We start from the raw sequence: 22,149 nt of genomic DNA, 5'->3' as shown, positions 1-22,149 counted from the left end.
CCCTCACCTGCAGGAAAGGAGGAGGAACCCAGAACAAGGCCTTATAAAGACTTTTGAAATTGCCACCCTGTAGATCAAGACCACCCCCAGAAACATCATACGTATATCACAGAAGGGGTGTAACCTAAGACCCCCCCCAGATACATCATACCTACATCACAGAAAAGGCGGTCTAAAACAGAAATTTGAATGTTGTTTTTCTCCTGTCATTGTTTATCTCCTGTCTGGCAGGTTACTTGATTGGTTTGCCTGGGGAGCCTGGCCAGTCTTTTGTAATGATAAATACTTAGTTCCTGAGCCAGGTCACAGGCTCACACCTTATTCATATCTTAAATGTGCCCTTAAGACAGGATTTGTGAGGAAAGAGACAGTGGGGAGGTTTCCCACTTTGACCTTGCAGAGAAAACATTTGCTCAGTTTAGGAATCAAAATGGTTCCAGGTCGGTCTTCCTGTGCTGATCTATGTACCTGCTTGGTTAGTACATTTATTACAGTGTGGTGTAGTGGTTAAGAGCGGTAGTCTTGTAATCTGGTGAACTGGGTTCGATTCCTGGCTCCTCCACATGCAGCTGCTGGGTGACCTTGGGCCAGTCACACTTCTTTGAAGTCTCTCAGCCCCACTCACCTCGCAGAGTGTTTGTTGTGGGGGAGGAAGGGAAAGGAGGTTGTTAGCCGCTTTGAGACTCCTGAAGGGGAGTGAAAGGCGGGATATCAAATCCAAACTCTTCTTCTTCTTCTTCTAACATTTCCATATATCTAAGACCTCAAAATTCCTATCACACCATTCAGCCTTGAAAGCCATGGAGCTGGGAATTGTACTGCTGTCCGAGATCTTAGGAGAGAGACTGGGTTCAGTGGCAGTGGTGTTCGGAGCAGGAGATTAAGAAGCAGGAGCCTAAAGCGCCTTTGCTAGGAGTTAAGATTAAATCGTTTGCCATTTGGAACATGAGAACTATCAGTACCCTGCACAACTGTGTATAGCAAAGGGTGCAGTTGGGGATTTAAAAGGCAGTCAAGACATCAGGGAAGGTTGTGTAGCATTAGGGCAAACGCTGTGTTTGCCTGATATGCTGGCCTGACCTTGCAGAAAGTTTAAAGTGGGCCAGGAGACAAACAACTAATTTAGGCTCAGTTTATAAAAGAAAATAAGTAAACAGCACTGAAAACACCCACCCTCTTGCAATCTTCTCAAATTCCCTTGAGTACCAAGCTTTGTTTGCTGTGGAGCATGAGGAGCTGATGCTTGAGAATCAAAGATGCAAACCCCCAGTGAAGCTAGTTGAGCAAGTTCTTTCAGTCGTGACAATGAGAGCGAACTCTTCTACTGTTGAAGAGGAACATTTGAGTGGAAAGCAGCATTAGCAAATGGACACAATCTCTCTCTCTCTGTCTCTGTCTCTCCGCCCCCCCCCCACCTGCTGACATTATTAGACGTTTCACTTATAAGATACTGAAAGAGAAAATCACAGTGACAAATACCCGCTTTTAAATTAAATACGCTATTTCCATCTCTTTCTGGTTAGTATCTTGTATGCAAGTGTGAAATGCAAACCACTGGCTTCCAGATATTCCCTGATGCTTATTCACAGCAGTGAAGGGTTGTTACAAAGAGTGGGAGTTAAGGGGTAAGTCTGGGAATGGGCTGGAAATCAGGTGGAAGAAACTTCCTCCAGTGTAATCCCATTGCAATCCTATTGTCTTTCCTGGCACTGGTGATTTATTGCTGCATCTCAGATTGGCAGGGCTTCTTCCTTCCCCCTTAAGCCATGCAACTCTCAGAAACAAGGAATTTACTCATTGCTTTTCTTTTTAGTTTAGAACTTAAACATTTGGGCCTTTTTAACTTGCAAGGAATAAATGGAACAGACAGTCCATATCCTGGGAACATTGTAAGCTGCTTTATAGAGAGATAGAGGATTGGTCCATCTATCGCAGTACCTTGGTTCTCAAACTAACCAAAGTGTTCCCAAACCAAGGCACGCTTTCCCATAGAAAGTAATGCAAAATGGATTAATCTGTTCCAGACTTTTAAAAACAACCCCTAAAACAGCAATTTAACTTGAATTTTACTGTCTAACAAGACCATTGATCTATAAAATGAAAGCAGTAAACATTGTACTGCAGTCGCACAATCAATGAATCAGTCAATCAATCAATCAATCAGTAGCTGAACTGGGTTCCACACAGTCGTAAAAAGAAAACAAAAAAGAGCTGCAAAAACAAAACTGCAAAATAAATAGCAAAAACAGACAGACCTCACCGTAACACTCAAAACGGAAGTGTGGCACTCAAATCAGAAGCGTGGCACTCAAAACGGAAGTGTGGCATTCAAAACGGAGCACGTTCGGCTTCCAAAAAAAGTTTGCACACCAGAACACTTCCTTCTGGGTTTGCAGTGTTTGGGTTCCATGTTTTTTTGAGTATCAAGGCATTTGAGAACCAAGGTAACACTGTATTGCCTGCATGGACTTGCTGTGGCTTCTCTGCAGTTTAAAAGAGGGGATATTCCCAGCCCTTCCTGGAGATTCCGGGGATTGAACCTGGGACCTTCTGCGGAAAAAGCAAATGCTCTATCATTGAGGTATCGCCTTTCCCTCATTCTTTCTTCTTCATGCTTCCCATATACTCCTGCTCTTCTTTCGGGAGGGTGATCTTCTGCTTCTTCCAAGTGTACAGATGGAGCAGCTTAAGCCTGTTCTAGTTAATTTTGCAGACTTTAAGAACGGAAGAAAAGCTCTTCTGGATCAGACCATTAGTACAGCATCCTGTTCTGACTCATGAAAATTACATTATGTACTTCAATTTTCTATGTACTGTTTCCCTAAAATGCTCGTTTTATTGGAACCTGCTTGGCTTTGCCTCATGACCATTGCTGGTCAGTTTTTTGTTTTTTGCAAAAGTTCCTGCAGGATTGCATGCTAATTGGGTTGGTGTGGTCTCATCAAAGCCAATGGAATTTGACGTTAAAATATCTGGGCACTGTTGTGGATATTGCTGTAAAGGTTTTTTAGATCTCTGACATAATGGGAGGTTGTTTAAGAAAATTAATGGAGCTCTATATTTTCTTTAGACCCATGTGTAACAACAGCACAATAAATTGGTATTGAAATAAAATACAGAAGTGAATTTCTTTTTCACACAGGCATAATTGAAAGCAAGTATTTTAAAAGCCTATTAGCTATAAATAACAAGTATCTAACAAAGTAACCATTATTGATTATATGTGGTGGAGACATTAACAGTTCAAGCTAAAATTATTGAGCTCTCATGAAAATAAAGAGCTGGGGGTGGTCTTTTAGGCCATGACAACCAACCCCAAGGTGTTACCTTCCTGTGGCCTTGAAGGTAATGCCCACCGCAGAACGCCCTCTTGAGAGAATAGGCATGGATAAAATTCTCTGTGCCAAATGCCTGCTAGGCATTAACTTTGGAAGTGTAGACTTGATTCTGACCAAACTATGCCTCCTAGTGCAGAATATACACCAGGAGGCTTAATTTGGTCAGAATCAAGTATACACATCCAGAGTTAACACTAAATGCAGTACTTCCGGTAAAAGCAGAGACATCACCTTGCCAACAAAGTTCCGTATAGTTATAGCTATAGTTTTCCCAGTAGTGATGTATGGAAGTGAGAGCTGGACCATAAAGAAGGCTGATTGCGGAAGAATGGATGCTTTTGAATTATGGTGCTGGATGAGACTCTTGAGAGTCCCATGGACTGCAAGAAGATCAAACCTCTCCATTCTGAAGGAAATCAGCCCTGAGTGCTCACTGGAAGGACAGATCCTGAAGCTGAGGCTCCATTCCTTTGGCCACCTCATGAGAAGAGAAGACTCCCTGGAAAAGACCCTGATGTTGGGAAAGATGGAGGGCACAAGGAGAAGGGGATTACAGAGGACGAGATGGTTGGATAGTGTTCTCGAAGCTACCAGCATGAGTTTGACCAAACTGCAGGAGGCAGTGGAAGACAGGAATGCCTGGCGTGCTCTGGTCCAGGGGGTCACAAAGAGTCGGACACGACTAAAAGACTAAACAACAACAACAACAACAAGTCGCTAAAGGGCCATGTCCCAGGCTTTATAAAAATTTGTGTCCCAGGCTTTATAGACTTGTCTACCCATGTGCTATTGGAAACCAAAGGGGCTCACTGGTTGCCAGATGTGAAATATACGTATTGACATTATTTTCAGCTCTCCCACCCCACTACTGTTGTTGGTGTCCCCACCCCTTCCTCCTGGAAGCACATTAAAAAAATGACATAAGGAATTGCCATTTGCAGTAAGCAAGAGGTTTTTTTTATGTTTGTTCACACACAACAATTTTTATTTACAGCAGGTCTTCTAGATTTAAGGACCCCAATTCAAATGTTATGGGTGTTACAGAGGCAAGGTGACCAAGTAAGCTACATGAAGAATATAACAGGCCCTCCAATACAGTCACACCTAGGGACAGGATACCGAGGGGAGCAGACCCAGACCCCAGTCTATTCTGTTTTCAGGAGTTTAGCTCACATTAGTGATCCAGGTGGCAGGTGGGCTTCCTGGCTATGGAGCAAGTGTGTTCAGGGATGCTGTTGCCTGGCAAACTATACCATATAGGTACATATACATGATAAAGGTAAAGGTAAAGGGACCCCTGACTGATAGGTCCAGTCACGAATTACTCTGGGGTTGCGGCACTCATCTTGCTTTACTGGCCGAGGGAGCTGGCGTACAGCTTCCGGGTCATGTGGCCAGCATGACTAAGCCGCTTCTGGCGAACCAGAGCAGCTCATGGAAACACTGTTTACCTTCCCGCCAGAGTGGTACCTATTTATCTACTTGCACTTTGACGTGCTTTCAAACTGCTAGGCTGGCAGGAGCAGGGACCGAACAATGGGAGCTCACCCCGTCGCAGGGATTCGAACCGCCGACCTTCTGATCAGCAAGTCCTAGGCTTTGTGGTTTAACCCACAGCGCCACCCGCGTCCCACATATACATGATACATAACCCCCCCCAAAAAACAAACCTAAAGAGCAGAATCTTTTAGTTTCATGCAATTTTTAAAAGTTTTCTCTACAAGAAGTGCCGTTTGACAATTGCCTTTATCATCATTGCTATGAATAAAGGATTTAGCATTAACCCATGCTAGTTGAGGTATCAAAGATATAAATATGTTTTAGGGGCTTGTTTCCATGATACATTTTCTTACCTGACAGGTAGCTATTTCCTTCTTTCTTAGATAAACACCATGTGAATGGAAACAGCATGGTCGAACCTTTTCCAGAGGGAACACAAATGGCAATATTTGGTAAGTTTTTCTATTATTAATAATATTGACTATCAGCGCAGCTCTTTGTGTGTGCTCTATAAAATTATTTACAATTATTATTCCACTTGGTTGTTGTTAGTATTCCCAACTCCTTGGTGGCTCATTCAAGATGACTGAGTGAGCTTCAAGGCTGAGCAGGGACTTGAATCCAGATGTGGCAAACCTTGCAACCTTGGCTATCATTCATGGTTGGTTGGTTTGTTTTTGAGAGAAACAAACCATGAGCTCATGTTTAGATGACACAACAAGCCAAGGCTTGTGATTTGTTGCTCCTAGTGTGGAGGAGGAGGACTTTTGGGCAATGAGCACACAATGGTTTAAATGTGACATGTGAATGCAGCCCTACATTTTTATTGATTTTACTTCTTATAAATTGCTCGGTTACAAGTCCTTCCTTCTGCTTTTGAGTGTTACGAGTTCATATATTTTGGTTTGGGATTTGGGAGCAACCAGGACCTCTCTGAACATTCAGTTGAGAATCATTGATTAAAAAAAGAAGTAATCACTGGTATAGATAAAAGGATTAAAAGTTCAGGAGACATTTCAATATATATGCTCACTGATGCTCATGCACAGCTCCCTAAGCAAACAATGCTTTCTCGTTTTTTAGAACAGTTGCATCTTCTAAATACTTTAAACTTAATTCTTTTTCAGTTTATTGTACTTATAATCATTTGCACTGGAAAACAAATTGAGAGTAATTTTTTTGGATTGAAAATGTTCCATTTTTGGTCTGATGTGTTCACCTTTTAAACTAGGCAAATTGTTACACGAGGCATGGAGAAGCAATGGAATTGGGCTCTAGATTCCTTCAAAACATCTGCAGTTACTGTGACATTACCAAGGACATTTTTGAAGTACACTGTAATACGGGAATAATACGGGAAACTGTCCTTGATTGAGGTTGCATTAGCATTCTCTTATTTCAAAGGATCACATATTTATCTTTTTATGCTTTCTCTCTGATTTTTGTTCTTGGAGAAAAAGGCAATGCAACTGTAAACTCTTGAGTGTATGTGTAGGTCCTGTTTATGCTCTCTTTCATGGTCTTTTCCCCAAGGTACCATAATTTGTATTTTTCATTCTGACATTTTGCAGTTTATGTTTTATTTTTCATCTGCTCAGCTTGTATCTTCTTTATCCGTCTCAATGCACGTTGAGTTTGATGTCAGTGCAAATTGCTTTTCAAAAGAGACTTTTTGATCTGCAGAATACTCTTTTCAGAAGCATAGCATTCTTTCTGGAAGTGTAAAATTCTTAAAATATTCTCCCTCGAGTAGTTGTAGGAACAGACCACCTGCTTGGGTTCGGTGCAGAGTTAGATAAACATATATGTTGTATATCTTGTCATTTCTGCAGAAGGGACTTCCATAACTAAGGGATGGGGTATGCTGTGTAGTATTGGTGTGCCCCAATAATATTGCCCTTGGAAATGATTGGCTGATCAGATCACAGTCTGAGACAGTGGGCCATATCTTTCTATGTCTATATGTGTGCATGTATGTACATACAGGGGACGCGGGTGGCGCTGTGGGTTAAACCACAGAGCCTAGGACTTGCCAGTCAGAAGGTCGGCGGTTCGAATCCCCACGACGGGGTGAGCTCCCGTCGCTCAGTCCCTGCTCCTGCCAACCTAGCAGTTCAAAAGCACATCAAAGTGCAAGTAGATAAATAGGTACTGCTCTGTCGGGAAGGTAAATGGCGTTTCCGTGCGCTGCTCTGGTTCACCAGAAGCGGCTTAGTCATGCTGGCCACATGACCCGGAAGCTGTATGCCAGCTCCATCGGCCAATAAAGCGAGATGAGCACCGCAACCCCAGAGTCGGCCACGACTGGACCTAATGGTCAGGGGTCCCTTTACCTTTATGTACATACAGTGTATGTGGAACATTTCTCTGAAATGCGCAGCCTTAATGTCATTCCAAGGTACTTGTTCTCTGAGGACACCTGGCCTCTGGCACACTGGGCTTTGCTGCAGTTCACCAGCCAATTACTTTCCAGGTGTTTGGGGGAAAAAAGGAAGACAGCTCAAGATGCACAGTAGTATGTTTCGTTGAACCCCAGGCTTCGCTGGGCTGAATAAAACATGTATTTGCATACCTAGAAGTCTCCATGCTTCTTTTCCAGAATTGGTGCCTTCTTATTTCCTCCCCTCATGTTTTTGCAGCCTGAGGCAGGGAGCAAAGTTCCTTGTTGCCCACAGGATGCGGCTGGTTGGGTGAACTTGCTTGTTCATGCATGCTTTATGGTGACTTGTGAGGAGTCTGTTGAGTGGATGCTTACAGATTCGGTATTTGGTTGGTTTAGGTGGCCTCTCGGCCCTTCCCAACTCAACAATTCTATAAAGAACTGTAAGATCTGGTAGAACTCAAACTCCATCTCTGTGGGCTCATGGCTCACTCTCTTCTGGGATCTTTTGCCTGCTGCTGATTTCTAGAGCAGCCTTTCCTTTATTCCATTCCACAGAACGTTAGAATGGTGTTACTCTCTTCCCCACCCCATACCAGGCACTTCAGAGTATCTGTTCCCATCCCCTTTGATTCTGAAGCTGCCTGGAAAATAAGATCTTTATTGGGCACCCTTCTCTAGGTGCTCTTGGAGTTTGAAGTTAGGAAGGGTGGTGACTGCAGATAGCAATAATAATAATAATTTATTATTTATACCTCGCCGAAGAATTGATGCTTTAGAATTCTGGTGCTGGAGGAGACTCTTGAGAGTCCCATGGACTGCAAGAAGATCAAACCTCTCCATTCTGAAGGAAATCAGCCCTGAGTGCTCACTGGAAGGACAGATCCTGAAGCTGAGGCTCCAAGACTTTGGCCGCCTCATGAGAAGAGAAGACTCCCTGGAAAAGACCCTGATGTTGGGAAAGATGGAGGGCACAAGGAGAAGGGGATGACAGAGGACGAGATGGTGGGACAGTGTTCTTGAAGCTACCAGCATGAGTTTGACCGAACTGCGGGAGGCAGTGGAAGACAGGAGTGCCTGGTGTGCTCTGGTCCATGGGGTCAGGAAGAGTTGGACACAACTAAACAACAACAACATTATTTATACCCCGCCCATCTGGCTGGGCTTCCCCAGCCACTCTGGGCAGCTTCCAAGAAAATATTAAAATACCGTAGTACATCAAACATTAAAAGCTTCCCTAAAGAGGGCTGCCTTCAGATGTCTTCTAAAAGTCTGGTAGTTGTTCTTCTCTTTGACATCTGATGGGAGGGCATTCCACAGGGCGGGTGCCACTACTGAGAAGGCCCTCTGCCTGGTTCCCTGTAACTTGGCTTCTCGCAGCGAGGAAACCGCCAGAAGGCCCTCGGCACTGGACCTGAGTGTCCGGGTAGAATGATGGGGATAGAGGGAGGAATTCAACATCACACTAAAAATACATTCTGTCAGTACAAGCATATCTGCTTGCCCAACTGAACGACCTCCCTTCTCCTCCTCCTGTGTATTTTTCTGGGGGTTCCCCTGACTCTCCCAGGCCAATTTTGGTGGTGGTGTGAGGGGTGGAGTGGGGAAAGCTCCGTTGCTGGCTCCTGCTGGGGATACTACTTTGTTGAATTCATTCCAAAGTTTTTTCAGTGGTAGTACCCTGACTCTGGGACTCCTTTGCCCCGAAGCATGCATTCCTGTTGCCTTCATTACTATACCAGCTGCACTGGTGCCCGGTGGAGTACAGGATCAGGTTTAAGGTGCTGGTTTTAACCTTTAAAGCCCTATACGGCCTAGGACCCTTGTACCTACGGGACCGCCTCTCCTGGTATGTCCCACAGAGAAACTTACGGTCTTCAAATAAAAACATCTTGAAGGTCCCAGGCCACAGAGAGGTTAGGCTGGCCTCAACTAGAGCCAGGGCCTTCTCGGCTGTGCCTCCGATCTTGTGGAACACTCTGTCAGAAGAGACTAGGGCCCTGCGGGACTTGACATCCTTCCACAGGGCCTGCAAGACAGAGCTGTTCCACCAGGACTTTGGCCAGGGCACAGCCTGACTCCCTCCATCCGCAATCTTCGCGGAGCTCTGGCCCAATGGTTGCCAGTGGTTTAATTTCAATTAATTTTATAAGGAATGATTATAGAGTTGTGTTGTGTTGTACTGTTGTACTGTTTTATTGTTGTTAGCAGCCCTGAGCCCGGCTTTTTTTTTTTTAATTATTATTATTATATTTTATTCACCCGGGGAAGTCCAGCATCTCTTTGGCTTGCACTCTCCAGTCTCCTTTGGAGCAGAGTGTGTCACACGATCTGAAAAACAAAAACCCACAACCCTCTGGAGAACTTTTCAATTTCCCTAATGCTGCCTAGAACTGGCAAAAGTGTACAAATGATTCCTAGGCGGTTTCGAATCCAGGCACTGCTTTGGGCCAGTTCTTCTGAGCTTCAGCTGTCAAATTTAATCACATACCTTCAAGCTATTCTCTGGGCTGTGGACATGGCCACAGTGGTCAGCGGTCTATGAATCAGTTGCAGAGGTAGTGATAACTCTCCAGGGAAGGCTAACTAAACATGCTTATTTTCCCAGGCATTCTGACATGTTGTTTTTAGCCCTGTTTGAGGGTCCTAATCTTGTCTTACCAGCTGAAAGTACCTGACATTGCTGGGGAATTCCAAAAAACCAAAGAATACTGAGAATCATAAATGGCTAATATAATTGGTTAGTTTCTAGGGCTATACCTGCCCCTACCCTCTGGGGTGACCCGGGAAACACCTGACCTGGATCTGGCCCGATATCAATTGGGGGTGGTGGAACTAATGCTTAATTGGGTTTTTTTTATTTTACAAAAGCCTGTACAGTGGGGGAAGGAGGCACTGTGTCTTCTGCCCGGCTCCCGACCACACTGCATAGAGCAGGAGGGTTCAATCCTGCTAGGTCTTGCTTTGCAAGCATGTACTCTGACTGGTACTGTTTGGGAAGCAAATGGTTTTGTGACCCAGAATACAATTCCGCACAGTCTCTGTTCAGTTCTTTTTATACATTGCTGGATACAGAATATTCTGGATGTACAATTATTCTTAGATTGTCATTATATTGTCTCTTTGTTTTTAGTACATTTCAACCAGCAACAAAGGTAGGAGCCGGCCAGAGTACATGACTTAGTTTGAAGTTGGTTTCTGAAGTATCAAAGGAAGGCCATACCTTTGTAATCCGTTTGATGGCGGGTACGGCTTTGTTCTGTTAACTGAGCTTTCAAAGAATCTTTGAAATTCGCAGAAGGCAGCAGAGCTCTTGTGATTCACTCCTAGAGAGGACCTGGCCTGAAACACTTTTCAAACAGGAAAAGCAAAAAGAGAAAGAAAAGAATGCACCACAGGATGTCCAGTAGAACCCGGCCCTAAAAATAAAAGATGGAAAGCAAAAAACAAATCCCAAACCCATTTGGAGTCGAAGTTTAACTTTTGGGGCCAGTGGGCCCATTTTGAATTTTGAGAAACTGCTCTGGGTTGCCAGTTGCATAGTTGATGCCTTGGAATGTGGTACAAAATGGCTGCCATGGGGGCGCAGCATAACACAAAATGGCTGGCACGTTTAAAAGAGAAGAAAATGAGACTGGATAGAGGAAGCAGCTGCCTCTTCTGCCCAGCTGGCAGCCACAGCATCCTGAGCATGCAGGGGTACCATTCTTTTCACTTAAGTGGCTGGCAGGCAGCAGCAGTGGTGTGGGCAAAGATGTCATTGCTTCTTATGAGAGCCTGCTACATCACTGAGCCTACCTAGTGGCCGTGAAGGCAGGAAAGAAGGCATACTTTCCTGCCTCCATTGCACCCTCATTGGGCCGTCCAGCAGAGCTTTTCTGGGTAGTGTGGGGCCTTTTACAGTCTGACCCAAAGGAGGTGGCAGAACTGACGGTAGCTGGCTGTCACTTGTTTGCAAAGCATTTTGAGGATAAAATCACTTGCATCCATCAGGACCTTGACTCTACTGTTAAAGTCGATGAATATTGAGATGTGTCCTGTTATGTTGGATGAATTTCAGATAGCAAAGTTCGAGGATATGGAGATGTTTCTTTCTTTCAGGGCAACCACTTGCATTCTGGACCCTTGCCCCTCTTGGCTGATAAAAACTGGCAGGGAGGGAATTGCTGGCTGGGCCAGGGAGATGATTAATGCCTCTTTGAGAGAGGGGGTGGTCCCTGGCTGCTTGAAGGAGGCAGTGATAAGACCACTCTTGAAGAAACCCACCTTGGATTTGGAAGATCTAAGTAACTATTGTCCAGTCGTCAACCTCCCCTACTTGGACAAGGTTCTTGAGAGGGTGGTTGTGGACCAGATCCAGGCACTTTTGAAGGAAATAGATTTTCTTGATCCATTTCAATCGGGTTTAGGCCTGGTGTTGGCATAGAAACTGCTTTGGTGGCCTGTATGATGACTTCTGTTGGGAGAGAGAAATGTGGAGCCTTCAATGTGGGGTTGCTCAGGGTTCAATTCTATCTCCCATGCTGTTTAAGATCTACAAAAAACCGGTGAATGGGGTCATTCAGAGTTTTGAAGTATGTTGTCAGCAATGTGCTGATGACACACAGCTCTGCTTCTCTTTTACATCTGCTGGTGTGGCAGTGGACATACTGGACCATTGTCTTGCCTCAGCAATGGGCTGGATGAGAGCCAACAAACTGAAGCTTAATCCAGATAAGACGGAGGCACTCTTAGTGGGAGATTGTCTGCTCTTGTTGGTGTTGCACTCCCCCTGAAGGAGAGGGTACACAACGTGGGGGTAATTCTGGATCCCTTGCTGGTTCTTGAGGCTCAGGTGGCCTTGGTGGTGCAGAGTTCCTTCCACTAGGTTTGAAGAGTATCCAAGTTTCTCCAGTTATTTTGTTGTTGTTTAGTCATTTAGTCATGTCCGACTCTTTGTGACCCCATGAACCAGAGCACTCCAGGCCCTCCTGTCTTCCCCTTCTCCTTGTGCCCTCCATCTTTCCCAACATCAGGGTCTTTTCCAGGGAGTCTTCTCTTCTCATGAGGTGGCCAAAGTCTTGGAATCTCAGCTTCAGGATATAACTCATCTTTATTCTAACATGTTATAACTCGTATTTATTCGAACATGGTTAATGAAGCTAGCACCTACTGGCTACCATCCAAAAGCCGTTGAACTTTTGGGTTTCTTCTCGACATCTGAAGGGATGAATTTCATAGGGAAGTGGCACCCCTTCCCTGTCGCAAGGATCACAAAGAACAGCAAACCCCACTTTCTCAGGTCTGAGCTAAGAAGTAGATATCACCATAGAGCACACGAAACCGACTTTCGATATGTAGGACTTCTGATTCAAGAAAGGACACAGAAAAGGCATTTTTCCTTGCTTCCACTTGAAGCTTTTCTCCTAGTTAAGTTTTTTTTTTTAAAGGTAATGACTCACAGGGCAGGAGACTACAGGGTGAATGGATTCAAGATGGTGCCGGTTGTACCAAGGTCCGTTCTGTCTGCTATTTAATTTGTTGTTTGCTTTGGAGCATTCAGCTTCAAAGGGAGAATTTTCAGGCCAGGCCCTGTTTATATTTAGATATTTGCTAACTTGTAATTGCAGATAATTTGAATTGGTGAAGCTCTTGTTAAAATTAGTGGAATTCTGTTGAGTTGAAGCTCCGACTTAATGGCTAGCTGGCCATGTCAGTGAATAAATATTTCATTTTTGTGTGCACTTTTAATATTATTTTCATGCATAAATTGACTAGCCTAGAGAGCGCCCCCCCCCAAATTCCTGTATGATCTCTAATTTAGTTAATTATTGCTCTGCCACCTTTAAAGATTGCAGATGCCAGGAAGCAGAACATTAAATGAATGTTTGCCATTAATACAAATTATTGTGTTTTGACAGTTTGTTAATCAGCTAAAAGAAAATTATGCTGTAAAAATATGTACAATTGCCATTTAACCAACCCTAAGGCATTTACATGGATGGGGATTCTCGTCCCTAAAGGTTCTGCATTTTGAAATCCTTTTTTTTTTTTTTTAAGGAAGTGGGTCATCTAAAGTATGGAAGAATTAGGTTTTTATTTTATTTCAAGAAAAGTATGTGTTCATGACAACTGAGGGTATCTAATTAGGTTACTGTAATGGTTCTAGGGGTTGCTCGTGCGTAAATCGATGCCACACCTGGCTGGGTTACCTGGGTGAACCCTTTCTGTCCGGACAGCCACTCACCCGTGGCTGTCTCAATCGCTGGCAGAATCCGTCAGTGGGCGTTTCTTGAACTTCTTCCAGCAAAGAAGCTCTTTGACGCCTAGTCGCCGCCTACTCTCCCTGCGCGGAAGCCTTCTGCGCAGGGAGGGTGTGGGCAGCGGAGGACCCGTGCTCTCCCCGCTGGTCTCCGGCGAGGAGTCCTGGAGCCCCCTCGCCGATTCCCCCATCTGCCCTCCTTCTCCACTGGTGCTACGCTGAATTCCTTCCCCAGTAGATAGGCTGCTTCTCTCCCTCCCGGGACGCTCTCCGGAACCCCTCTGGAGCCCTCCCTCTCCCTCTGGCTCCGATGGCAGTTCCCTGACAGTTACCATTGAAGAGTTCCTTTCCCTCCCATTGGATCAAAGGGTCTGCTCCGATTCTTCCTTGTTACATAGGGGAAGTGGGATCCTATTGGTACTACTGATAAACTTTTGACGCAGCTGCCCTCTAAATCCTTCTGGTCCTCCTGGAACAGGCAGGGGTTGGCAGTATTCTACTGAGGATATTAATGGACTGACTGATACCAGACAATGACTCCATGCAACAACTGGTCTTTCCCTTGGGATATGTCTTATAGCAGGGGGAGAATACAATTGGTGCCAGTCACAAAATAGCTGCCATGGGGCATAAAATAATTCAAAATGGCTGCCATAGGGAGATTTTCTTTTTAAACGAAAACTCAGAGTCTGGGGAACCTGCCCAGGCACACCAGTAAGTATCTGAGCTCTGTCATAGTGGCACCAGTTTTGACAGCGCTTTTTTTTTTTTAATGTTCTTAAATGTATAGTAATTCTTTCTTTTTCTTTCCCTTCTCCTTTTAATTATTATTTTTTACAGAGTTTTTGACAGCAGATTGGAAGACAGGGTTCCCTTTTCTTGAATTTATTGTTCTTGGTTTTGCTTTGTTTTTCTTTCTTTTTTTTAACTTCTTTTTATTCATTTTCTATAACCAAACAACAGCAAAGAAAGAAAAAGAAAAATAGCCAACACATACCAAAAACGGAAAAAAAGAACAGAAAACATCAACCAAATCAAGACACCTAAACCAACCAAAAAACAAACATTAATTAACAATAAATAACGTTTGACTTCCCTCCATCTTGGTTTTGGGTTATGTGAATATTAAATCCATTCTGCAGTTTTTCATTTTTTAACGTAAACACATCACAAGGGTTATATTAAACCTACTGTGATTTTTATATCTCTAGAATTTGTTTCCATATATGTTATGAATTTAGACCAATTGTCGATAAACCTTATACCTTTTTGCTGTCTAATGTTCTGCGTCATTTTTGCCAGATCCATATACTCAAATAATTTAATTTGCCAATCTTTAACGGTCGGGGTATTTGGGGTTTTCCAATTTTGTGCTAACAGAATCCTGGCAGCTACAGTTGCATATTGAAACATTATATAATCTTCTTTCTTAATCTCCTCTCCGATCATTCCCAGAAGGAAGGCTTCGGGCTTTTTGACAAAGGTGTATTTAAGAATTTTCTTTAGTTCGTTGTAGATGGAATCCCAAAATTTTTAAACTTCTGCACATTTCCACCACATGTGGTAGAAGCTTCCCTCTTTAGATTTACACTTCCAACACCTTTTGTCGCCAGTCTTATACATTTTTTGCAATTTCACAGGGGTGATGTACCAACGACACATCATCTTTTCCATATTTTCTCTGAGGGCAGTACAGGCTGTAAATCTCATTCCTTTAGTCCACAACTTCATCCATTTTTCAAAATCCAAATTATATCCAATGTCTATTGCCCATTTTACCATAATCTTTGCTTTGTTTTTCTTAAATAGTTTATGTTTTATATTTTTAGCTGTGTCCTATGGCACATTGAATATGCTCTTTTAAGCCAAAACCTTGTAAGTCTTTTGTAACAAGAATGCTTTCTATTTTGTTCCAAACAGGGATGGGCTGCTTCTGGGGCGCTGAGAGGAAATTTTGGCGACAGAAAGGCGTCTACTCAACTCAAGTGGGCTATGCTGGAGGACACACCCCAAATCCCACCTATGAAGAGGTCTGTTCAGGTAGGGCTGACTCTGTCATGGATTATAAACCTTTTTCTGAAGCACTGTGATGTAAGTCCCCTCCCCCAAACAAACAGGTTGTTAAGACTAATCTATAGAAGGAAGATTAGTGGCATATAAGCATGCAGACTTGCCTCATGCCAACCCAGAACATTGATCTTTCTACATAGACCAGGGCTTCCTACTCTGGCCTGCCAAGGACTTCGGCAGAAAAGCCTTTGGCAGCTCAGATATCAAGAGGTCCATTTAGCTGGAGGTGCAGGCCAGGGATTGAATCCGTGACCCTCAGCATGGAAACCAAGTGTTCAAATGCTGAGCTGTGGCTGGGCTCTGTGTGTGCTCCGCACTGAAAAGCAGAAATGAAACAAGTGTTCCATCAAAGGAACCCAGATTTTGTGCCAAGAAAAGGGAGAATCCCATAACCCATTTTGTTTGCTTTTTAAAAGATATTTATTAAAGTTTTCAATATTAATACAATAAAAATCAAACGAAAAAAGAAAAAAATAACAAAAATACAAAAAATAAAAATAATTAAAAACACACAAAGTTTCCATTACTTATTTTCCATTATCTTATTTCCCAGGCCTCCTTGTATCTCCCCTTTTTGTATTCCAATTCAGATTGTTAGTTCAGCAAATCCTTATCAATAAATTTTAACCTGCTTCTAGACCTCCCCCCCCCCCCCCGTATTCTCTTAAGACATTACAGCTGGAAACCACTTAATTTCTATCCAACATCGTCTAACATTCATTAATTTTGCAATATTTCTGTAGATAGTCTTTAAATTTCTTCCAGTCTTCTTCCGCCGACTCTTCTCCCTGGTCTTGGATTCTGCCAGTCATTTCTGCCAGTCCCATATAGTCCATCACCTTCATCTGCCATTCTTCCAGAGTGGGTAGATCCTGTGTCGTCCAGTACTTTGCAATGAGTATTCTTGCTGCTGTTGTAGCATACATAAAGAAAGTTCTGTCCTTCTTTGGCACCAATTGGCCGACCATGCCCAGGAGAAAGGCCTCTGGTTTCTTCAGGAAGGTATATTTAAATACCTTTTTCATTATAAATCATTTCCCAGAAAGCCTTAATCCTTGGGCGCGTCCACCAAAGGTGAAAGAATGTACCTTCATTTTCTTTGCATTTCCAACATTTGTTATCGGGCAAATGATAAATTTTTGCAAGCTTGACTGGGGTCATGTACCACCTGTAAATCATTTTCATAATCTTCTCTCTTAAGGCATTACATGCCGTAAACTTCATACCTGTGGTCCATAACTGTTCCCAGCCAGCAAACATAATGTTATGTCCAACATCTTGTGCCCATTTAATCATAGCAGATTTCACTGTTTCATCCTGAGTGTTCCATTTCAACAGCAAGTTATACATCTTTGACAAAATCTTAGTTTTAGGTTCTAACAGCTCTGTTTCTAATTTTGATTCCATAACCCATTTTGACAGTGAAGCGCAGATTTATTTGTTTTGCCTAGTGCTCTGCTTACATGGGATTGTGGGAACTGTGGCAATGTGCCCAGCAAATACCCCCATTCCCTGGTAATGTTTTGCATTGGGGATTGCATACAATCTGCAAGGTTAGGAAACTTCCTTTTGCAATAAGTCACTTGTTGTTGTTGTTTAGTCATTTAGTCGTGTCCGACTCTTCGTGACCCCCTGGACCAGAGCACGCCAGGCACTTCTGTCTTCCACTGCCTCCCGCAGTTTGGTCAAACTCATGCTGGTAGCTTCGAGAACACTGTCCCACCATCTCGTCCTCTGTCGTCCCCTTCTCTTGTGCCCTCCATCTTTCCCAACATCAGGGTCTTTTCCGCCTCAGCTTCACGATCTGTCCTTCCAGTGAGCACTCAGGGCTGATTTCCTTCAGAATGGAGAGGTTTGATCTTCTCACAGTCCATGGGACTCTCAAGAGTCTCCTCCAGCACCATAATTCAAAAGCATCCATTCTTTGGCGATCAGCCTTCTTTATGGTCCAGCTCTCACTTCCATTCATCACTACTGGGAAAACCATGGCTTTAACTATACGGGCCTTTGTCGGCAAGGTGATGTTTCTGCTTTTTAAGATGCTGTCTAGGTTTGTCATTGACCTTAAGTCACAGCACGATCATTTGTGGGTCTTGACCTGCTAGTAGAAGACCAGTATCTCAAGGTCTACGTCGTCCTTGGTTTCCTGTGGATGCAAGGGGGCCAACCCAGCTGCCCTGGAAATCCAAGAAGTCATTGGAATGACTGGAGTGTTTTTACGAATGCAAAATGGGGAAAGCTTTGCATACAGGTGTTCCCGGGTTCAATCATAGACGTCTCCAGGTAGAGCTGGAAAAGAGGCTCATGTCCAAAACCATGGAGATTGCCTGCCAGTCAGATACTGCTACCTTTGAAGGTGACCCGGAAACTACAACTAATCCAGAATGCGGCAGCTAGACTGGTGATTGGGAGCGGCTGCCGAGATCATATAACACCGGTCTTGAAAGACCTACATTGGCTCCCAGTACGTTTCCGAGCACAATTCAAAGTGTTGGTGCTGACCTTTAAAGCCCTAAACGGCCTCGGTCCAGTATATCTGAAGGAGCGTCTCCTCCCCCATCGTTCTGCCCAGACACTGAGGTCCAGCTCCGAGGGCCTTCTGGCGGTTCCCTCACTGCGAGAGGCCAAGTTACAGGGAACCAGGCAGAGGGCCTTCTCGGTAGTGGCGCCCACCCTGTGGAACGCCCTCCCATCAGATGTCAAAGTGATAAACATCTACCTGACATTCAGAAGACATCTGAATGCAGCCCTGTTCAGGGAAGTTTTTAATATGTGACATTTTAGTGTATCTTTCATCTTTGTTGGAAGCCGCCCAGAGTGGCTGGGGAAACCCAGCCAGATGGGCGGGGTACAAATAATAAATTATTATTATTATTACTGCTGAGTTAGATGGACCAATGGGCAGACTCAGCATAACTTGACTTCTTATGCAATCTGAGGGTTGTGTGCTAGGAGCTTGTAAAATAAGGCATTAGAGTCTGGATGCACTTGTATTTTTCTCAGACATAAAGGATGCAAAGGTTGTGGCCTAGCCTCTGTGCCATAACAGCTGTGATGTAATTCAGCCATCAGGAGCAAGGGTCAGCAAACTTTTTCAGCAGGGGGCCGGTCCACTGTCCCTCAGACCTCGTGGGGGACCGGACTATCTATCTATCTATTTATCTATCTATCTATCTATCTATCTATCTATCTATCTATATTGGGGGGAGGGAATTAACAAATTCCTATGCCCCACAAATAACCCAGAGATGCATTTTAAATAAAAGGGCACATTCTACTCATGTAAAAACACTAGGCAGGCCCCACAAATAACCCAGAGATGCATTTTAAATGAAAGGACACATTCAACTCATGTAAAAACACCAGGCAGGCCCCACAAATAACCCATAGATGCATTTTAAATAAAAGGACACATTCTGCTGGGGAAGCCCAGCCAGATGGGCGGGGTATAAATATTAAATTATTATTATTATTATTATTATTATTATTATTATTATTATTATTACACATGTAAAAACATGCTTCTTCACAGACCGTCGGCAGGCTGGATTTAGAAGGCAATTGGGCCAGATCTGGCCCCCGGGCCTTAGTTTGCCTACCCATGATCAGGAGTAACAGAGTGGCTTGGGCTAGCGCAGAATATCTCTAAAAATACGATCTTTTGGTATCAGAAACTACAAAAGTGATCATCTTACACAAACTCTGCCTGAAAGCAAAATAATCCGTGCCCAGATTTTTTATCTACAACACACTTGAAAACCTTCTAAGATTAATTGACCCCATTTTGATTGCCATGCGCTATTAGCAGAAACTAGGAACAAGGAGTTATTATATATATATGATTTTAAGAATAGTTGGTGCACAGCACCTTTTCTGGTGGCAAGATGGATGCCACGTTGCATTGAACTGAAGGAGCAATCGGCCTGCTCAGATTTCTGAAGCCAATAAGTACTCTGATAGGGAATTATTTTTACATCACAGTAAATTGTCCTACAGATGCAAATTTGAAAAGGCATTTGCAATGGATAAGTGTTTGGGCTATTTCCAGTGCATTTTACTCAACACACAAATACACATTTTTTGGCAAGCATTATGTGAAACTCATGATGTTCATTCAGTACGAAACATCTCTTCATAGTTTGCTTACAGATGTTCAGAACAATTCTTTGTTTATCAATGTATTCATAAGCTATTTGAAATCTGCACATCTCAAGTGGAACTGAAATCTGATGGAGGCAGAAAGTACTTGGAGGTTTATCAGCTGCTTCACTGCAATTACCTCCGCCCGCACTTCTTGAAATCAGAATGTTTTTACATTATATTTCTGATTCATACTTGGGGTATGCAACCATGTAATTTCCCGGAATTTAGGGTAGCTTTTAAAAAAAGTAATTATATGGGGAAACATGTGCTTTAAACATTATTTATCATCGTGTTACCCCAAAAGTCATTTGGTTGGCCTGTTTTAAATCTTGTCACCCTCTGATGGTTTTTCTCAACAGCTGTCAGTTTATCTTTTAATATGCGTGAGTGATCTTTGAAAATTAATAGCAATTTAAATATATGCATCCTGCCATTAGCTTTGTTACCATGATACCTACGGCATTGTGTGACAAATTATGCTGGTCACAAAATTAGCTTTTGGGGGGCGACCCACCTGATCGTGTTCTTTGTGGTTGGCTTTTCCTTTTATAATCCTAGTCTAAAAGCTACTTTAGATATTACTGTGGCATGCATGAAGAGAAGGAGAAATGAGATTGCCACTCAAGTAACCCAGTGTCCTTGGTTAATGTTTCTAAGAATTTTTAAGGATTTGTGGAGGCGACACAAACGCTGTCTTGAACAATGCTTTTCTCTGTTCTACCTTCCCTTGTTGATGGGAAGAAACTCAAGGCCTCTTCTGCAGGTTCAGCTTCATTTGGAGAAGAGTGCATTGGATACATAGCATACCTTTCCGGAAAAAGTAGGGAAGGCTCAGAGGGTGATAGTGCCAAGGCAGAATGGAAACATGGCCCCCGATTCCATTGAGCTCAGAGCACCTCTTGAAGATGAATTTTCCACTATCCAACCTTGCCCAACTCAGTATAAGTTTTATATTGTGTTGTTTTATATTTTTGTCATCATTTATTGTGCAGTTTTACTATTTGTACACTGCTTTGGAATCCCACCTTGGGATCCCACCTTGAGCAGGTGGAAAACTATTTATTTGTATAAAAAAATTATGCAGGAGCAGGGACTGAGCAACGGGAGCTCACCCTTTCGCGAATTTGAACCGCTGACCTTTTGATACCTAACAATAGATTACACTGTTCTGTTCTGTTCTGTTGAACAGTGTAATCTATTGTTAAGTGCATCTTCAATTTAAGGTGGAAGCCGTACAATTAAAGTGCCAGATGTACGTCTGTGAGGAGGTAGTTTCACAATTTAGGTGTTGTCGCAGAGAAATGCTCTTCTGAATTGTCATTCCTTGCGTTTAGGAGGGCGGCCAAACTACCAAAAGTATTTGGAGCATCCAGGTCATCCATCCTGGTCTTGGTTATACACTTCAGGGTGGCCCCCTAGTCCACATTCAAATCGTGAATGACATGTGTGTTATTCTGGACAGACCTGTCTAGAGAGAGAGAAAGAGTTGCTGTCCTATACTTCCTGGAATAGGTGTAACTTGGGCATCAAACCTGAATACAGTCGTACCTTGGAAGTCGAACGAAACCTGTTCCGGAAGTCTTCCAAAATGCTCCGAAACCAAAGCGAGGCTTCTGATTGGCTGCAGGGAGCTCCTGCAGCCAATCAGAAGCTGCGGTAGCCCCGTTGGACATTCAGGTTCCAAAGAACTTTCACAAACCAGAATACTCACTTCCAGGTTTGCGGCGCTTGGGAGCCAAAACGTCCAAGTACCAAGGCGTTTGGGATCCAAGGTATAACTGTATATGAAATTGGCTCCAGACAGTTGCTTACTTAGAAAGCTTGCCCAGTGCCCCAACCACTGCTTTATATCTTGTCAAGTAAAAACCATGCTTACATACACGAGTGCACAATAGCAGGTGCATGTAAAAAAATTTCCTTAAGGATGTACATGACAGTCCCTGTGTTAATTACCACTCTCTGAGCAGAATAAAGAAAATGAGCAGTGCAAAGTTTTTTCTCTCCCCCCTCTAGTTTCACCTATCCTGTACGTGGAATGTTCCCACCCCCATTAGGAAAATTCAACTGTCATATAACTTAGAGAAAAAGACATCACTGTCCTGGCAATATAACTGAGACGTCATTATACCTTGCCAGATCACCTAGCTTTCTGTGATGGTTTCGTTGCATAATTAAACTGCAAACATTATCCTCATTTTCTATGGCTTCTAAGGATACCTGAAGGTTTTTGAGAACAGACTCTGAAGGAGATCACAAGATTAAAGTCTTCAGACAGTAATGAGAGTGGTTCAGAACATTTCCTTTTATTGTTCAAGCCATTGTCAGGAGAATGGATTCCTGTTGAGCTTTTGTCTGTACTCCTTATAGCCTCTCTTGTAAGGAAAGGGTGTAAGGATTTAAATGACTAGTTTACAGATTCAGTGGAGACTATCAGTATGCTGTGGACCTTTGATTATTCTACATTCTTCTGCTTGTTT

At 43.3% G+C, this 22,149-nt stretch overlaps 1 protein-coding gene across 4 annotated transcripts in view; it reads left to right on the top strand.

Annotated features, from left to right (window-relative positions):
- Nucleotides 1-22,149, top strand: part of MSRA (methionine sulfoxide reductase A) — a 210,307-nt gene that overhangs the window by 73,878 nt on the left and 114,280 nt on the right. For 3 of the 4 annotated variants that reach the window (XM_083733806.1, XM_083733805.1, XM_083733808.1), the window contains 2 exons: nucleotides 5,222-5,290; nucleotides 15,380-15,499. In XM_083733806.1, the coding sequence (XP_083589932.1) occupies nucleotides 5,222-5,290; nucleotides 15,380-15,499 (189 nt within the window). The remainder of the gene's footprint in view (nucleotides 1-5,221; nucleotides 5,291-15,379; nucleotides 15,500-22,149) is intronic. The other variant, XM_083733807.1, reaches the window with a different exon arrangement.

Source organism: Podarcis gaigeae (genome assembly GCF_964106915.1).
Source record: "Podarcis gaigeae genome assembly, chromosome: 3".
Taxonomy (NCBI): Eukaryota; Metazoa; Chordata; class Lepidosauria; order Squamata; family Lacertidae; genus Podarcis; species Podarcis gaigeae.
This window is presented reverse-complemented; position numbering and strand designations above follow the sequence as displayed.